This window comes from Oxyura jamaicensis, chromosome 1 (assembly GCF_011077185.1).
Source record: "Oxyura jamaicensis isolate SHBP4307 breed ruddy duck chromosome 1, BPBGC_Ojam_1.0, whole genome shotgun sequence".
NCBI lineage: Eukaryota > Metazoa > Chordata > Aves > Anseriformes > Anatidae > Oxyura > Oxyura jamaicensis.
Window position 1 is genome coordinate 172,732,186 of NC_048893.1, and position 16,059 is coordinate 172,748,244.

The 16,059-nt window shown below is 47.4% G+C and overlaps 1 protein-coding gene across 1 annotated transcript; it reads left to right on the top strand.

Moving 5' to 3' along the window:
* The first annotated feature begins 666 nt into the window (after positions 1-666).
* On the top strand, positions 667-13,386 carry CNMD (chondromodulin). Its single transcript, XM_035322074.1, has 7 exons — positions 667-782; positions 1,615-1,752; positions 4,395-4,535; positions 6,898-7,011; positions 10,475-10,628; positions 11,045-11,271; positions 12,998-13,386. The coding sequence occupies exons 1-7, from the start codon at positions 711-713 to the stop codon at positions 13,211-13,213; spliced, it is 1,062 nt and encodes a 353-aa protein (XP_035177965.1). The 5' UTR covers positions 667-710; the 3' UTR covers positions 13,214-13,386.
* The last annotated feature ends 2,673 nt before the right edge of the window (positions 13,387-16,059 follow it).

Below are 16,059 nucleotides of genomic sequence, written 5' to 3' on the forward strand. Positions count from 1 at the left end.
GAGGTCCCATGGGTTTAAGATGTGGGACACATGTTCAGTAATTGAAGGAGCCCTGGGCTTGTCAGATATAAGCAACGTGGGGAAGAGCGGGACAGAGAAATGAAAATAAAGTTGTATACTTTGGGAAAAAATAATAATAATAATAATTTTACAGCAGATGTGTTTAACACATGCACTGCTCAGGAGTGAGCTGGCACCCATACGCTTACAAAGCAAACACACTGAGCTGTGGGAGTGATGAGGAGTCAGAAGTAACGGGGGACACGTCCCCCATAGAGGCCAAGTTGCACGGTGTCCGAGACCTTGTAGAAGGAGAAGATGAAATTTTGCCGGGCTGGGCAGCTCGGCATCCCTGCCGGGCTGTGTGTCGCAAATTCCTGAGGCAAGCTCATAAAAGCAGTGAAAGTTTTATTTTACAGGACTTTTTTTTTTTTTTTTTTTTTTTTTTTTTTTTAACATCTTGTAATGTCAGCCCACGGCATTCAGTGTGTGTGTGCCCCCCCAAACCCCCTTCACTCCCCACTCTCCAAAACTGGCCCAGGGCCCCCACATCCCCTCCAGCTCCGGCCCAGCCCCTCGAGGGGGGGGGGTGTGAGGCTGGGAAGGGGGGGCCCGGCCCCGGGGGGCTCCAGGGGCGGTGCGTGGGGCCGGGCCGGGGCGGTGCTGCCCCGCCGGGGCCAGGAGCAGGGGAGCCCAGGGCAGCTTCAGCCATGGCAGAGGGGTCGGAGAAGGTGCCCATCGCCCGAGCGGGGCCCGAGGACGTGGAGCAGTGCCTGCCGCCCGTGAGTGCGGGACGGGACGGGACGGGTGGGTCGCGATAGGTTGCGATGGGGTAGGATGCGTCGGATCCGGAGTGAACGGGTCGGGTGGGGACAGGACGGGCGGGGATGGGATGCACTGCAGCAGGAGCGGAGGAGTTGGGTCGGTCAGGACCGGGATGTGGCAGAATGGGAGGGTCGGGACGGGATGGGACGGATGGGTCAGGATGGGTCTGGTCGGATTGGGACGGGATGCAACATGATGGGGTGAGATTGAACGTGATGTGTTGGGTCAGGACTCATTGCATCAGGAGCAAATAGGTCAGATCAGGACAGGATGGGTCAGGATGGGATGCACTGGATCAGGACCACATGGGTCGAGTGGATCAGGATTAGGATGCGGCAGAAGAGGTGGATTGGGATGGGTCGGATCAGGATGGGACACAATGGGGTGGGGTGGCATAGGATGGGTCAGGATGGGATGCACTGGATCAGGACCAGATGGATTGGGTGGGTCAGGACTAGGATGCAGCAAAACAGGCAGGTCAGAATGGGTCCAGTTGGATCAGGATGGGATGTGCTGGGGTGGGGTGGCATGGGATAGGACTGGGACTGAATGCAATGGGTGTGGATGGGACATATCACATCAGGAGCAAATGGGTTGGATTGGGACGGGACAGATCAAGATGGGATGTACTGGATCAGGACCAGACGGGTCCGGTGGGTCAGGACTGGGATGCAGCAGAAAAGACGGGTCAGGTCAGGAGAGGACAAGGGTCTAAATCAACACCCAAAGCTGGGGGACCCTCACTGGGCTGGGGTCAGTGCCCCACTCCCAACACCTCACTCCCCACAGGCGTACACGGCAGCAGTGTCCCCTCCGGGGCCAGGGCGGCTGCTGAAGGCAGGGGCTGCAGTGCTCATTGCCGGGGCCCTCCTGCTCCTGGCCGGGGCCATCGGCGCCTTCTACTTCTGGAAAGCCACCGAGCGGCAGGTGAGCATGGAAATACACCGGCACAGCGAGCCCCCTTCCCATGCACTCACTGCATATAAGTAGAGGCACAAGGTAGAAACTTTCCTTGCGAGGTCGGTAAAGTGGGCTGTAAGGAGATCTTTATTTTTTTCCATGCCTTAAAAAGCACATACACACACATAGCATAGTCATTATCTTTATTGGCTGTTTGGATGGAGCCTCCTGAAGCACATTTGTTACTGAACGTGAAGCGTATCTCCAGGAGCACAGGCACTACATTGATTTCTGCTCACAAATTCCCAGCAAACTCAAATCCAACTCCTCCCCAGGGATTCACATCCCAGGCAAACCCCAGCTCTCAGGACAAAAAAAGCATTGAAAGGCATGCATTCCTTTTTCACATCAGCTGCATTCTTGGGCGAGATCCTACCTGGACCCTCAGATGTGTAATGCTATATTTAACCCGTTAATTGGCACAATCACTCCTCTCATTGGTGGTTGGTAGGGCTGTGCATACACACAGGCATTTGTGGTTAACAGCTGTGGAACAATTTTTAAAGTCATGATAAATTCTCTTATTTACATTGTCTGGGGTACATGAAAGAGCCTGTATGCAAAGGACAAAACTGAGAAGCTGCTGATCAGCGTTAAGGATCAACCTTCAGAGACACTGCAAGCATTGGACCATGTTTATATGTTAATTTTACTTTCTATTTACCTAAGATTTTGTTTTAGAACATGTTGAAGATGGTTGGATTGAATTTGAATTTGACGTGCAGCTCCCATCTCTGGCTTTGCTTTGGAAGCAGTTCTGTGCTGCTGCCAGCCCCGCTCCAGTTCCCATCAAGGAGAGCCTTGTGCGAGCCCCAGCAGACAGAGCAAAGGTCCCCTGTGAAATACACGCATGCACATAGGAATAATTCAGATAATCACAGAGCAAGGGCAAGATTTTAGACAATAAAGAAAAAAAAAAAAAAAAACAAAAACATATTGCTGACCTCCTGGACCAGCTGCAAGTGCCATCTGCTCCTCCAGGTTTTTGAAAGGAGAGAGGGATGTGAGCAGGTACAGAGCCAGGAATAGGGTGCCATGCATATGCTGATATTGTGATGAAGTTTGCCTTTATTTATTGCTCCAGCCCTCCGACTTCTGGTTTGTAAAATACGTCACAATATGTCACATGCATAGCTGTCATTAAGGTTCAGAGCCAATCTCCAGGTGAAGACACCGGGAAAGCTTGGAGTCCTTTCTCCAACCTGCGTTCAAGCTCAAAAACTACATGGGACTTGCAAGTGGTTAGGAAGAAATGCTTAAAAAAAAAAAAAAAGGCAATTTTAATTAGGCAAATATAGTAAATTTATTTTAAATCTTCACATTCTCCCATAACTGACAGGGGTAACAAAAACCCTCAGCTCTGGCTCAGCCCCTAGGAGGGAACACCACATACAAAGGTCTGGGTTTAGTACCACCTTCAATAGGAGCCCAGGACAGCAGAGAATACGGGACTGAATATGTCTGACTGAGGAGCCATAAATCTTTAGCACCTCAGATTTTCCTGAGTGAAGGTGAGAGAAGAAGAAATTTGTCTCTAGCTGTCAGTGTAAATTTTTCATTAAAATGCTGTAAGGCTTTTTTTTTTTTTTTTTAAGATCAAAAGTAAACCGCTTGCGTAGCACTTTTAGCAAGGCTGCACAAGAGAGACAAAAATCCCTCCCCACCAACTGTGGTCATCCAGAAAATATAAACCAGGCTGTTGCTTTCCTCATTGAATAACAGGGTAACAGCAAATATGCTGACAAATCTGTATACCTCTATACCCAATTTAAACAAAGCTCACGTCCATTACAAGCTGGGAACTGTGTTTGTATTCAAGGGAAACCTGTCTCACTGCACCCCAGCAGGACATCCTAAGGAATAAATAGGGGTTGGTCTCCTGCAGAGTAGGACATTCACTCACATTGGGAATATGTCAACGTACCAAACAATTCCTCAAATATAACCTAAAAGGTTTTTAAGTTGGAGTCAGCCTGGCTGCACACTCACCCCACGTGGGTTTTGAAGGAAACCAGGCAGTAGGTCCAAGGCCCCCAGGGGAGCTGTAGCCCAGCACGGCACTCAGGGTTTTATCTGTTCAAGCCTTGAAAACCTCAAGGGATGAGGACTGCATAACCTCTCTGGGCAACCTACTCCGGGGGGGGGGGGCGAGGAGGGGGACAACTGCCCCTGTGGTGAAATCCATTGTAGTAGTTTGGTATGATTGTTTAAGGATTATCAAATGGCTCTAAAACCAGAAGTTTGGAGCTGAAGACTGAGCCAGGCTCTTTCCAGGGGTGCCCAGCGCCAGGCCAGGGGCAGTGGGCACCAAGGGGCAGGCAGGAGGCTCCCTCTGAGCACCAGGCAGCACTGCTGTGCTGGGCGGGCGGCTGAGCACTGGCCCAGGCTGCCCAGAGAGGCTGTGGGGTCTCCTCCTGGGAGGTTATCACAGGGTGCCTGGACGGGGCCCTGGGCACCCTGCTGGAGGTGACCCCCAGAGCTCCCTGCCAGCCTCAGCCACTCTGTGATCCCCTGAATAGCGATATGATGGTCAGATGGACCCATCACCTGGTTTAGGATGAAGGCAATGCACAATTATTGAAGTGTTACTGCTCTGTTATCAACCCCAGGTGTACAATGTTCACTATACCATGAGCATTAATGGAAAAGTACAAGATGGATCAATGGAAATCGATGCTGGAAACAACTTGGAGACATTCAAAACAGGAAGCGGGAGCGAGGAGGCTGTTGAAGTCCACGATTTTCAGATTGTAAGTACCTCCACTCTGGTCTTCCAAATAACATGCTCCAGCAGTGGTCTCTACACCGCCCTGCCCCAAATTCTCTGCCCTGGCCAGGCTGAGGTCCCTGTCCCCCAGCTGCCCACACAAGCATCCATGCTCTCCTGGCTTGCTTTCACAGGAAGCCAAACAGTTTCTTCCAAAACAAAGTCCAAATGCCTTTTGGAGATACCTCATGGCAGGGTCCATCCCAGCATGGACTAGGCTGCATCAGGTTTGGCTCCATGCAACACTTGGCATTTCCAACCACTGAAATGGGGCTGTATTATGTGCCCTCAGGATCATGCTAGAAAAACCCTCCAGCAGGCTGTGACACAGGGAATTGAACTGCAAAAAGCGCCACCACCCACCCAAAATGTCACCATTTAAGGGTCAACCCCATAAGCCAAACATACACTGAGGACAGACAACTACAAGATGCTCAAGGATGGGAGCTCTTCTTCACTGCTTGGCTTGGGTTCAGCCCCAGAACGGAGGCGTTTAGTACAGCTGATGTACCCATGTGCCAAACGCACTGTGCTTAGACAGGTGGTCCAGCAGCAAACAGTTTTGGGTAACCCCAGCAGCTCAGCAGCCAGCCTGGGCTAGCGGATGCCAAATCCCAAAGCTAAACAGATTGGTTGGAGCAGCTCTTTGAGCTGTACCACACCCAAGGAACCAAAGGTCAGGCTGATGTAGGGGAAGGTGCCCCTGCCCAAGGTACTAGATGACCTTTAAAGGCCCTTTCCATCCCTTGATTTCATGGAAGGTCTGCCTAAGCAGTGCCATGGAAGGTCTGCCTAAGCAGTGCTGCAGAAACCCATTTCCAGGGCACAGGTCCTGCGATTAACGATCTGAGGTGCAAAACTCTCCACTTCAGTCCTAAGCCAAAGCAGCACCTCAAAGAGTGCACCAGCAGTTGCCAGCAGGACTTGCTCAGGGCTTCTGGAGCAGCCAGTCCCCACCTGCTGAATCTAGAAAGCAGAAATTTGCCTCCTTGGTTCCTCCAAAAGCACAGGAGAACCAGGACCCGGACCTACCCGACAGCTGTGGTTCAGCCTCAATGAAGCCCTCGCAAACATTGCCATAGCAACATTAACGAGCAGCTGAGTAAGAGCACTCGTGAGGAGCTCTTACGATTTGCCTTCGCTGTTCACATCTGCACGAAAGCACCGTGCCACTGGATCGATGCCAACTTCACGCCACCTCCACGCGTGCGGCTGGTTGAGGTAACGCCCAGCACAACCCAAATCAGCCCCAGCACCGCCAGAGCCACCTGCCAGGGGTGGTGCCTGCCTGTAACCGCAGGGGACGGGCTCAGCGAGAGCAAAGGGATGCTGCCAGTTGGGTTGGGGGCCAAGAATGCACACAAAAGGAGAAAGAAAGGGAAGGCAGGCACTGCCAAAGGCCAAGTGCTTCCATTAGCAGCTTGGGATGGACAGGCACGGCTCCAGTGGCTGCGTGGTCAGCAAAAACTTGGATCGAGATGCTCCAGGCATGCTCAGTGCACCACAAAGTCTCATTCCTTTGTGCATCCACCCCCCCCCCCCCCCCTTACTGCTCCAGCGTTGGTCGTTTTGTTTTGATGGCTGGCTGTCCACACGCAGAGGAGGGAGCTCTTTTCCAGGTACCCCAAAACATACAGCAGAAACACAGCAAGGACCGACAGGGTTCACCTGCCCAAACGTTGGTGCCCAAATGTGGCGCTCATGATGCTGGTAGACGTGACCCAGGAGTTGCAGGAGACCTGCAGCCTCTGGAGCTGCTGGGATGCCCTTCTCTTGCTCAAAACTCAACACCCATGGTTAGGGAACTGCGTTTCACCCCTGTAGCCCAGCCAAAGGAAGCCCCACAAACAGATTTCTGCTATAAAGCCCCCACCACAAGCTTCCCCTCGCTGTCACAGCCATTCCAAGAGCACACATCGGACCCAGCTGCCCACGTATTCCCATGGATCTGTGTCAAGGTGCTGGGGGTACCACGCAGCCAGCTAGCACGACTTCAAGGCTGCCCACGTTAGGTGCTAAGGCACGCTTCAAATCGCGTTAACTAATTCCTCGGCAGAGCTGCTCCAAGCCGCCCGGAGCTGGCACCGAGGCACTTACATAAAACTCCTCCGTTTGTCAGAAACGGAGCGAAAACTCCCAGACCCTGTTTCACCAAAACTACAAAGCTAAAATTGTGAGAAGAGCATCTCATCGCATCTGTTTTTTTTTAAATTAAGATTCAACTTTCCGGCTAAAAAATAAAATAAAAATAAATGGGTTGCAATTTTAGCCCAGCTCGAGTGCTCTATCCGGGGCGGCCGGGAGGCAGAGGGCTGTGCCCGACCACGTGCGTCCTCTTTTTGTAGGGCATAACCGGCATCCGCTTCGCTGAGGGAGAGAAGTGTTACATCAAAGCCCAGCCAAAAGCTCACGTCCCTGAGGTGGATGCCATGACCAAGGCAAGCCTCTCCTCTGACCTGGTAAGGACTAACCCTTTTGTTTTCAAAGACAAGGCTTTGTGGAGAGAGGGACTTGGACTTAGAGGGATATTAAACGCAAATAAAGATGGTATGAACGCCACTGAACAAGTCATCTTTGGATGGTTGAGGGGTCTGTGGCTGATTTTTAGGAGTCCCTGAAAGGTAAGGACAGCCAGAGTGGTGTCAGAGGGGCATTTATCACCCTTCAGTCACGGGCACGGCAGGAGGAGAGCAGGGCCAGCCCTAGTCCTGTTTGCAAAGGGTGCAAGGAGACCTCGGTGTTACGAGGGTCTGCCCGAGATCAGGCCATGCACAAGGCTGCGATGGGAAAGCACGGAGGAAGCAGCGGCTTTAGTCAGTACAAGAGGGTTAGGGACAGATCCCAACAGATTAATTACCAACACATACCCATTATCAGCATCAGCAGAAGCAGCAACTCCAGCAGCCAAGTCTTTGGAAATAATCAATACGGGGAAAACATTATTGCAAAAATCTAGCTGGGAAGAAATAACGGTAAAAATTATTAATAATTTACCTTCTTAGCCTACATCTGACTTCGCTTTAGGACATCACATCAACTACGTTTCATAGAGTTCACATCAAATATCACAAAAGCTGTAATTCTCACCCAGTCACCAGCCCAAACCCCTCCCCATCTCGTTCGTACAAAGCCTCTTGCTTTAGGTGCACAAAACCTGAGTTTCCCACTCCAGTTATTCGGGTACAGCCGAGTAGTTCGTGGCTCGGACCTGGCCAGGAGCACACAGGAGACACGAGACCCACAGCCCACTCCTCCAGGTTTGCTCCGTTCCCAGTTAAACGGGAGCTGACACAACCCGCTGCAAGAGAGGCACCGTTAAGGCAACAGCAGAAAGCTAATCAATGCTTGTCCACGAGTTTACAGCGCAGGATTCAATAGCTTTCACTTGACAAAGAGCAACAAGACACGGCTACATGTTGATGGAGGAGGTCAGAGCCTCCCTTTGGACACATCCCCCAGGCAAAGGGAGAGGATTTAGCTCTGGGTCGTGCCGCAGGCGGCTCACACACCACATCCCTTGCAGGCACGAGCCCCATTGCCCCGTGCCACCCACTACACACCAGTCCCCAGCTCTCTGGGGCAAGAACGTGAGCCCAGGGTAGAAAACACAGCTTCGAGCTGGCACAGCCGATCCCAAGCATGCATTGGCGCACGCTCTTATCCCACGATATGAAGAGCAGAAGCTATTTTAAAATAAAGAGCACTGCCAGCAGCGTAGAGCGGGCTTTGCCATAACAGCAATTTTAATATAGATTGATAAATCCTGACTTCACAGCAGCGACTGAAGTTAAAATATCCTATATGGATATCCAGGCACATTTTTTTGCATATGCATTTTTTTAAAAAACCAAAGGCAGTCCTAGCTAATCCAGCTTTATGAAAAGTACTCGGGGCCCTTTGAGTTAAATCTGGTGCCAGCTACATCAGCCCAGCACGCTCCCAGGCTGAAATACTTGGTACAGGGCACCCCCGCTCACCTGGGCTATCGTTCTCCTTGGATGGAAAATGCAGGGCAGGATTAGGAATTGCTGTCATCGCTGCGAGGCCACAGCTGAGATAACCTCACGGGTCTCGGAGAGGCTTTAGCCGTGTCTCAGGGACTTTTGCAGCCTGCTGCAAATGAACTTGCTGCACAGCCCTGGCTCCCACACCAGCACCACCACCTTACACAGCCTGGGAGAAGCCACAGAAACACTGACCTTCTTTGGCGTCTTCCTCTTGCCCTTCCCAATGCACCTACATGCTGTGATTGCTGAACACTTACTTTAAAATGAAGAAAAATTCCCTCTAAATGCAAATCAGGAAAGCATTAGGAGAGCCTATCAACCCCTCCCTGATTTTGGTGGGATTTTCCCTTTGATGGCAAAAATATCCCACCCCCATTCCAGGTGGTCAGAGACCCAGATTCTTTCCACCTTACCTTAAAGGAAGACTTGGTTCTTGACTTAACTAGCACTAAACCCCACGTTTCAGTTTTTCATTAAAGAATAAGGTTGCAGTCCTGAAGAAAATAATCTTAACAGAGGACAAAGTTACTTCTCATCTCCTACTTGGCTACAAATTTCCTTCCTGCCTTGTTCTCTGGTCATTTCCTATGAAGATACACCACATCTCGCTGCATGCAACTCATGGTAGCGGACAAACCAAGAGGTGGCATTGTTGGAATATTAACCTCTCTCTGCTGCTTGACTTTCCTAGCTAGATGTATGCCTGGAATGGCAAAGTAGTATTTATTTTTCTCCTTACAGTAAGTTCTCCCTCTGGTAAACATGTACTTGTGAGTACTCATGGTGTTTTCTAATAACGTGTGTAATCAGTGTTACCTATAAAAATGGTCGATTAAAATAAATTTGCATAAATACCCAAACTCTGAAATCATCCTGACTTGTGAGCAGGCAAAGAGGAACAAAGGATATTTTTATTTCAGAAAGCTAGATCCAGTTACTTCTGATGCTAATAAAAATAAAACTGGGAGGAAATAAATAAAGAGCAGTTCTCACTAGACAGATTGGATAGTGAACTTAAATGACTCAAGACCTACAAAGAAATCAATAAACACATTAAAGGAACAACAACTTGACAGAATAAATTGATCTAGTCAGTTATATAACAAGTTTTGATGACTTTTATGGGAGCAATTTGGAATTTTAACTTTGAAATCATACTGGTTTCCATGATTCACGAGTTGGGTTTCTTTTAATATTTCACTGTTGCTGTAAAATACTTACACATTTTATGTAAAATAATACTTTGAACTAACAACTTTAAAGAATCAATCCCTGGCATTTTCCTACATTACTTTGAAGATAGAAACCAAAAACCTGCAGGGTACACTTCAAAAAGGCAGGCTCCTTTAACTTGCACTTCAAGTCTTTGGTCAATTGAATTTTGCTTTTACTGAACAAGACCTTTAATCAGGCCGATCACACCGACTTAAAACTGGAAGCTGGAATCATTCTCCAACTATAATCCACTCCCAACACTTGTGAACGAGGTGTTGGGCTTTTTTCTTCTCTTGTAAACAGTTATATCTCAGGAGCATGTCGAATGAGACCAGGACGCGACAGAAGATAAAGGTTTCATTTTCAGCTGGCCTACTGAAGACAGTAGAGCTTCACAGTTTTTACCACTTGAAAATCCAGCACTTTGGACTGAGAGATCTCTAGTACATAGGGAAAAAGTCTAAGAGAGGTGAAATCTCAGCCCCGGCAAAACCCGACAGCAGCTCTGTCACTTGTTTCAGCGGTGGCAGCCGTTGCTCCTGATTTGTCTCAGTACAATCAGTTCATGCTCACGAAATAAAAGGATGTGTGGTACGAGTTGCAGCTGACGGTTACGCAGCTTGATGCTCAAGAAATACCAGCAGGTAGGCCCATGACTGTTCACTCAGCTAGCAAAGGCTTTGTGCTCTTCTATCCACAGGAAGATGAAATCATGCCTGTCAGATTTGATGAAAACTCCCTTATCTGGGTGGCTGCAGATGAACCTATCAAGCATAACGGCTTCCTAAGCCCCAGAATCTTAGAGCTCTGTGGGGATCTTCCAATTTTCTGGCTTCGACCTACATATCCCAAAGGTAACACTCCTTGCGTTTGAAAAGGATGTCCTTCCCTTCACTTAAGTGCCTTCCCCAGTGAGGTTTGCCCTGAGATTTGGCCATATAGGAAAGCAAAATCCTTCCCTCAGCGCCCACCCATCTTCCCGCACCCTTCGCTGGTGTCAAGACTGCAGGTGTGGAGATCAACCCCACTTACCTAGACACTTGGTCTTCAATACCTGCCTTTATTCAATTTATGTAGCCCGTTTGGGGATTTCCTAGACAAGGAAATGTAGAAGGAAAGTGAGGAGTTCCCAGCTGGGATGCATATCCAGTTTTCCACTATGCTGTTTGGTCTTCACTCTGACTGCCCCTGCTTTTCTTTAAAAAAATAATCCGTGGGTAAATACAAGGACACATTCAAAATATAATTATTTTCCTGATTATTTCTTCAGATAAACAACAGGAAAGGAGAGAAATGAAGAGAAACAAACGCCAGTCAGAACCAACCTTTAATACAGAAGACTTGGAAGCTGCTATTGAAGAGGTGAACACCAGGCCACCCACCACCCAGCTGACTCGAGAGCTCGATCAGCAGTCTAATGAGACCAGGCCAGTTGGGCAAGAAACCGATGTCGGGCAAGAGAGCGATCAAACACTTAATCCAGACAATCCATACAATGTAAGTACTCGCACCACAGTTTTTAAATCTGCACAGTCTCAGTCTGTTCAGTTCTCCTCCAGAAAGCACAGACTAGTAGAGTAGAATCACAAAATCATTTGGGTTGGAAGAGACCTCCAAGATCATGTAGTCCAACCTTACCTAGTAAAACACGCCTACTTCAAAGTGCAGGCCCCCTGGCAAGCAGTTCACAGAGGAGAACCTGTTCAGAGACAGCAGCAGCGGGTGGAAGATGCCTATCAGGGAATTTTCTTGCTCTTTGAGGTGAAGCAGCCCCCAGGAGCTGCCCCCGTGTCCCTACAGCGCTGCAGGAGAACCGAGTGTACAAGAGGCAGCTTCCAGTCTGCTGCACCAGCGCCAGACAATTTACACCCCCCATTTGGTGCAGCAGGAGTAAGTCACTTTAATACAACACTGTCACAAGATAAATGCCTCCTGCCTTGGAAATAAGTTCCAGCTTTGACTTGACATTTATGCAACAGCAGGAGATCATTATACTGTGACAGCGTTCAGCAGAGTTGACATCCCCTAATTAAACTCAAATTAATCACTCCAAATAAAGTGGATCTAAATTGACTCTCTCATGAGGTCAGTAAAGTAGCAGTGGCACCGGAATTCAGCTTCTCCTCACATCTACCAACGTGAAGGCCAAAGGGCCTGAGCCACCTTTTCCCTGGGGAGCAGCAGCAGAGCAATTGCTGCAGGCCCAGAGGGGCCCTGTGCCAGATGCAGGGCTGCCAGTTCCCCACACCTGCAGGGCAGCTTTCACCTTCATGAGCACGTAGTGCCTGTTGCCAGGCTTTCTTTAGAGGCAGATCCATTTAGTTCAAGAGGACCGCTCCTTCCATTGTAGGTCCTTCCTTCAGGATGGAAGCAATCATGCCTAGAACTATTTCTCTTCACCCACCTCACAAAGGGAGTCAGGACAATGAGCTCAGCTGTGGAAGTTCACACTGCAGGTATCTGCACTCGAGGAAGATGAATCCTGCCCAAGAAGGGGGGGACAAAAAAAAAAAAATACAAAAAAAAAAACACCCTCAACTGCTATCTGGCTGAGGAATGGGTCACCAAAGGCCTGAGCTCCAAAGAGCTGTCCCCGCATCCCATACAAGCCTGGGAAAGAGACTGCCCCCTTCTGTGCCTCACCTTCGCAGTGCACTGCTAGTTTCCTCAAGGAAAAACACTCAGGTCAAAGTTAGATGCCAGCACTTACTCTTTGCTTCTGCTTTCCTCAAAATGTTCTTGAAAAATAACCAATTAGCTTCAAAAAGCAGAATATTCAGGTTCTGTATTCCTCCCGCACCCCCAGAAATAAGGAAAATAACTTTGAGGAGAGAAAGCAGAAGCAAGAGCCTGTTCGTAAATATTTCACACATGCTGTGCTCCATGTAACTGCTTAGTGTCAGGTATGTAACAGGCAGAAATCTCGCTGTCCACAAGGCAACCCAGAGTGGCACAGGGGAAAAAAAACTGAATGAAAACAAGGAAGAAATATTATGAATTAAAAAAAAAACAAAACACCTGCCAGGTTAGAGCTTACTGAAGAGTTTCCTTGGAACACCATAACAAAGTATTAAAAAAAAACATTAAAAATGCAGCATAAGCTTCAGACACGGTCATCAACCTTAAAGACCCACATGACTATCTTCAAATCTTTCCCTTCACTAGTATTTATACCTTTGAGTTTTATAACATTTAATAACAGGGATAACATTTTAAATTCCAGCAACTGGAAGGTGAAGGGATGGCTTTCGACCCCATGCTGGATCACCTAGGCGTGTGCTGCATCGAATGCAGGCGGAGCTACACGCAGTGCCAGAGGATCTGCGAGCCTCTCCTGGGCTACTACCCGTGGCCTTACAACTACCAAGGCTGTCGCACCGCCTGCCGAATCATCATGCCCTGCAGCTGGTGGGTGGCTCGCATCATGGGTGTTGTGTGAGAAAAAGCTTTTGGTTCCTTGACAAAAGCAAGCAGAAAGATTACAACAATAAACTGATAAAAGACTACGACCAAAGGGGCATCACCAGTCCTGGCTTTTAAAGCAAAGCGTGTGTTACTGTACCAAGAGCGAGGTCAGTTATTCAGTGTAAATAAAATCTTAAATTAATAGTTCATTAGCTCTGCCAATGACAAGTGTATGCTAGCATTTACTGAATTCAAAAACTAAGTATCGTCTGTTTTGGGACATCTACCTTTGCTCACAAACTGGTTTAGCAGTCTAGAAGCTTGCTCATAAATCCGAATTAAGCCTTTCGTAACAAAACCCTCTGAGCTAGATGTGAAAATTTATGTCCAATTCGGCAACTGGCTAAGCTTGTACACTCGGGAGTACCTTTCATCCGTGTAGCTTAGTTAAATAAATCACAAGTTAAGTTGCTCCCCGTTGCTATTCATACGGAGTTGCCAGGTCATTATGAATGGTTATAAACCAATTACAGCATACCTTTCCCACAAAGCTGCTCCAGGGGACGCGGGAAAGTGCACATTGTGTTAAATCGGAAACAAACGGCAGGAAAAGGGGCTGCGGAACGGAATGTGCGTGGCCGCAGAATCAAAACCCCTCGCACATCCCAACATCAAAGCCGCCCCGGCAGCAAGAATCTTGTATCCACGATACCACGGCAGTGTCTAACAACTATCTGCTCTCCAGCTACTATAGCGTAAGTATTTACACGCAGTTGCGGGCCAAAGAGTCTCAAGACCCTTCAGAGCCTACAACAGGCCCTGTATTTATAAATCCTCAAACTAGACACTTCTGACACAAGATTACAACCCCTTTTTATTCCACTTAGATAGCAGCCATTCATGCCAGCTCTGCTGAAGCTAACCTCCATTCTCCACAGGAGAAACTGCTTACCAGTAATGAAGGAAAAAAAAAAAGGTTTCTAACTTCACCCTTATTGCTCAGGCAAGCCCTGTAATTATTGGGATTGATCCTATTATATATTAAAACTGTAAGGAAGGTACTAAGCTGAAACACTCGTGAAGACAGTACAACTTAGGATTCCCAGTCTTTGAAAAGAGAAATTGAGGTATTATACTGCTTTCATCCCTATTACGCGTCTTGAACTCTACCACTGAGTTTATGGAGCCATCTACATGGGCTTCACAAACAGAACGGTCCCATTTTCTTTAAATTCGCCTTCTGGAGCGTTCATTTTTTGACTAAACAGCTCTTGAAATGTTGCAAGCCTAGTAATGTTATTAACACTGCATGACACAGAAAAGAGGAATTAATTTGACATAATCATGGCTTAAATAAAATAAAGACAACCTCATGCAGAATGCTAAACAGCGTATCTAAAAAGCAAAGTGTTAAATGGGAAAAGATGAGAATAGAATTCAGTATTTTGTTCTATTGTAACTTCTTTTTTCATATAAGCTTCACCTTAATCTCAAGAAAAGACTTGCTTTGAAATATTTAAATTTTAAAACTTCTTAGAGTGGGATTTCAAGGCCTGTTAAATTTGTTTTTTTGCTTTTTAAAATGAAAATGACCTTGACCATTATGTTTTTTAGAAGTACATCATTCAATATGCTTAGTTGTTTTTTTTTTTTAACTGCAGATTAAACCGATACATTAAAAACAGCAATTGCTTTCTGTGCTTTTTTGGATGTAGAAAGTGTAGCAGTACCTTCAAGTACATGTTCAAGAACGGTCTGGAGAGGAAAGCAAGGTGAAAACACTTGAGAAGGAAGTGTTTATATGTATGTGAACTAGACTGTCACTGTCTTTTGCACGTTAGGCCATCTTGAGGCAACTCATGACCTGTTTCTCCCTGTCCCCCCCAGTTTAAAAAGTCTTTTTCTGCAGACAGGAAAAAGAAACACAGTATTGTAGGTGATTTTCATGTCTATACAGTCTTAACAAAAAATAACTATGCCTAAACAAAAGGCTCCTATTAGTTCTTCGGCAGACACAATGCAAGTAAAAAGTAACAAAAGCATCTTTCTCATGGATGCTTTAAACATTGTCACATAGGGTACATACATCTTCCACTCTTTTGTATGCAAGAACACCAAGAAAGCAACAGTGGCGGCAGCAGCAGCAGATACACTAGTAACACAGCTTGTGACTAGGAAGACTGCCAGAACTACAATACCCAGTACATATTACATAGACTCTGTATCTTACAGAGTATTTTACCCATTTCCATACACAACCAAGTCCTCTCCCCAACTCATTCTTCAAGTAAGCAAACGTATTTACCTGTGTAGCATATTCAAAGAAAAGAATTAATGGTCTTGGATGAAAAAAAATCATATGATGAAAAATTCATAGGATGAAAAAAAGTCATATTTAAGCACAACTATTTTTAAGGAGATGTTTTGAGGCAACATAGCAGTAGCAAGACCAACGATCCAACAGTATGAAAAGATGCAGCACTGTTCCCCACAGTGGATGCTCAGACTACTGTGCAGCATTTACTACCATTGCTGAAGATGAGTTTCCCCTTGACACCACAAAGAGTTCCTTGCATGACACGGAGTTACAGCATGCCTAAGCAGGAACACTTACCAGATTTCTAACCTGCCTGTTATTTGGGGGGGTGGTGGAAGGGGATGGTGCTCCCTGAATCTGACCCTGTGCTAGCAGCCACCAGTGTAAATCCTTTCTTTGGTTGAAGTTTAGAGAAGAAGGAAAGAAAGACAGATGTTTGTCACCAAAGGCGTTTCCCACCACAGGTGGGTAGATGTCAGTGCACTGCAATCCTACTGTCTTTAAAATCTAATTACCCATGTGAATGTGTACTAGGAGGATTAGAGGAAACAAGTGGGATAAAC

Excerpts from the sequence above, each read along its gene's own strand:
- CNMD (XM_035322074.1), top strand. The coding sequence starts at position 711 with ATGGCAGAGGGGTCGGAGAAGGTGCCCATCGCCCGAGCGGGGCCCGAG. Across the intron at positions 783-1,614 it reads TGGAGCAGTGCCTGCCGCCC|GCGTACACGGCAGCAGTGTC; the intron begins GTGAGTGCGGGA and ends CACTCCCCACAG. Across the intron at positions 4,536-6,897 it reads AAGTCCACGATTTTCAGATT|GGCATAACCGGCATCCGCTT; the intron begins GTAAGTACCTCC and ends CTCTTTTTGTAG.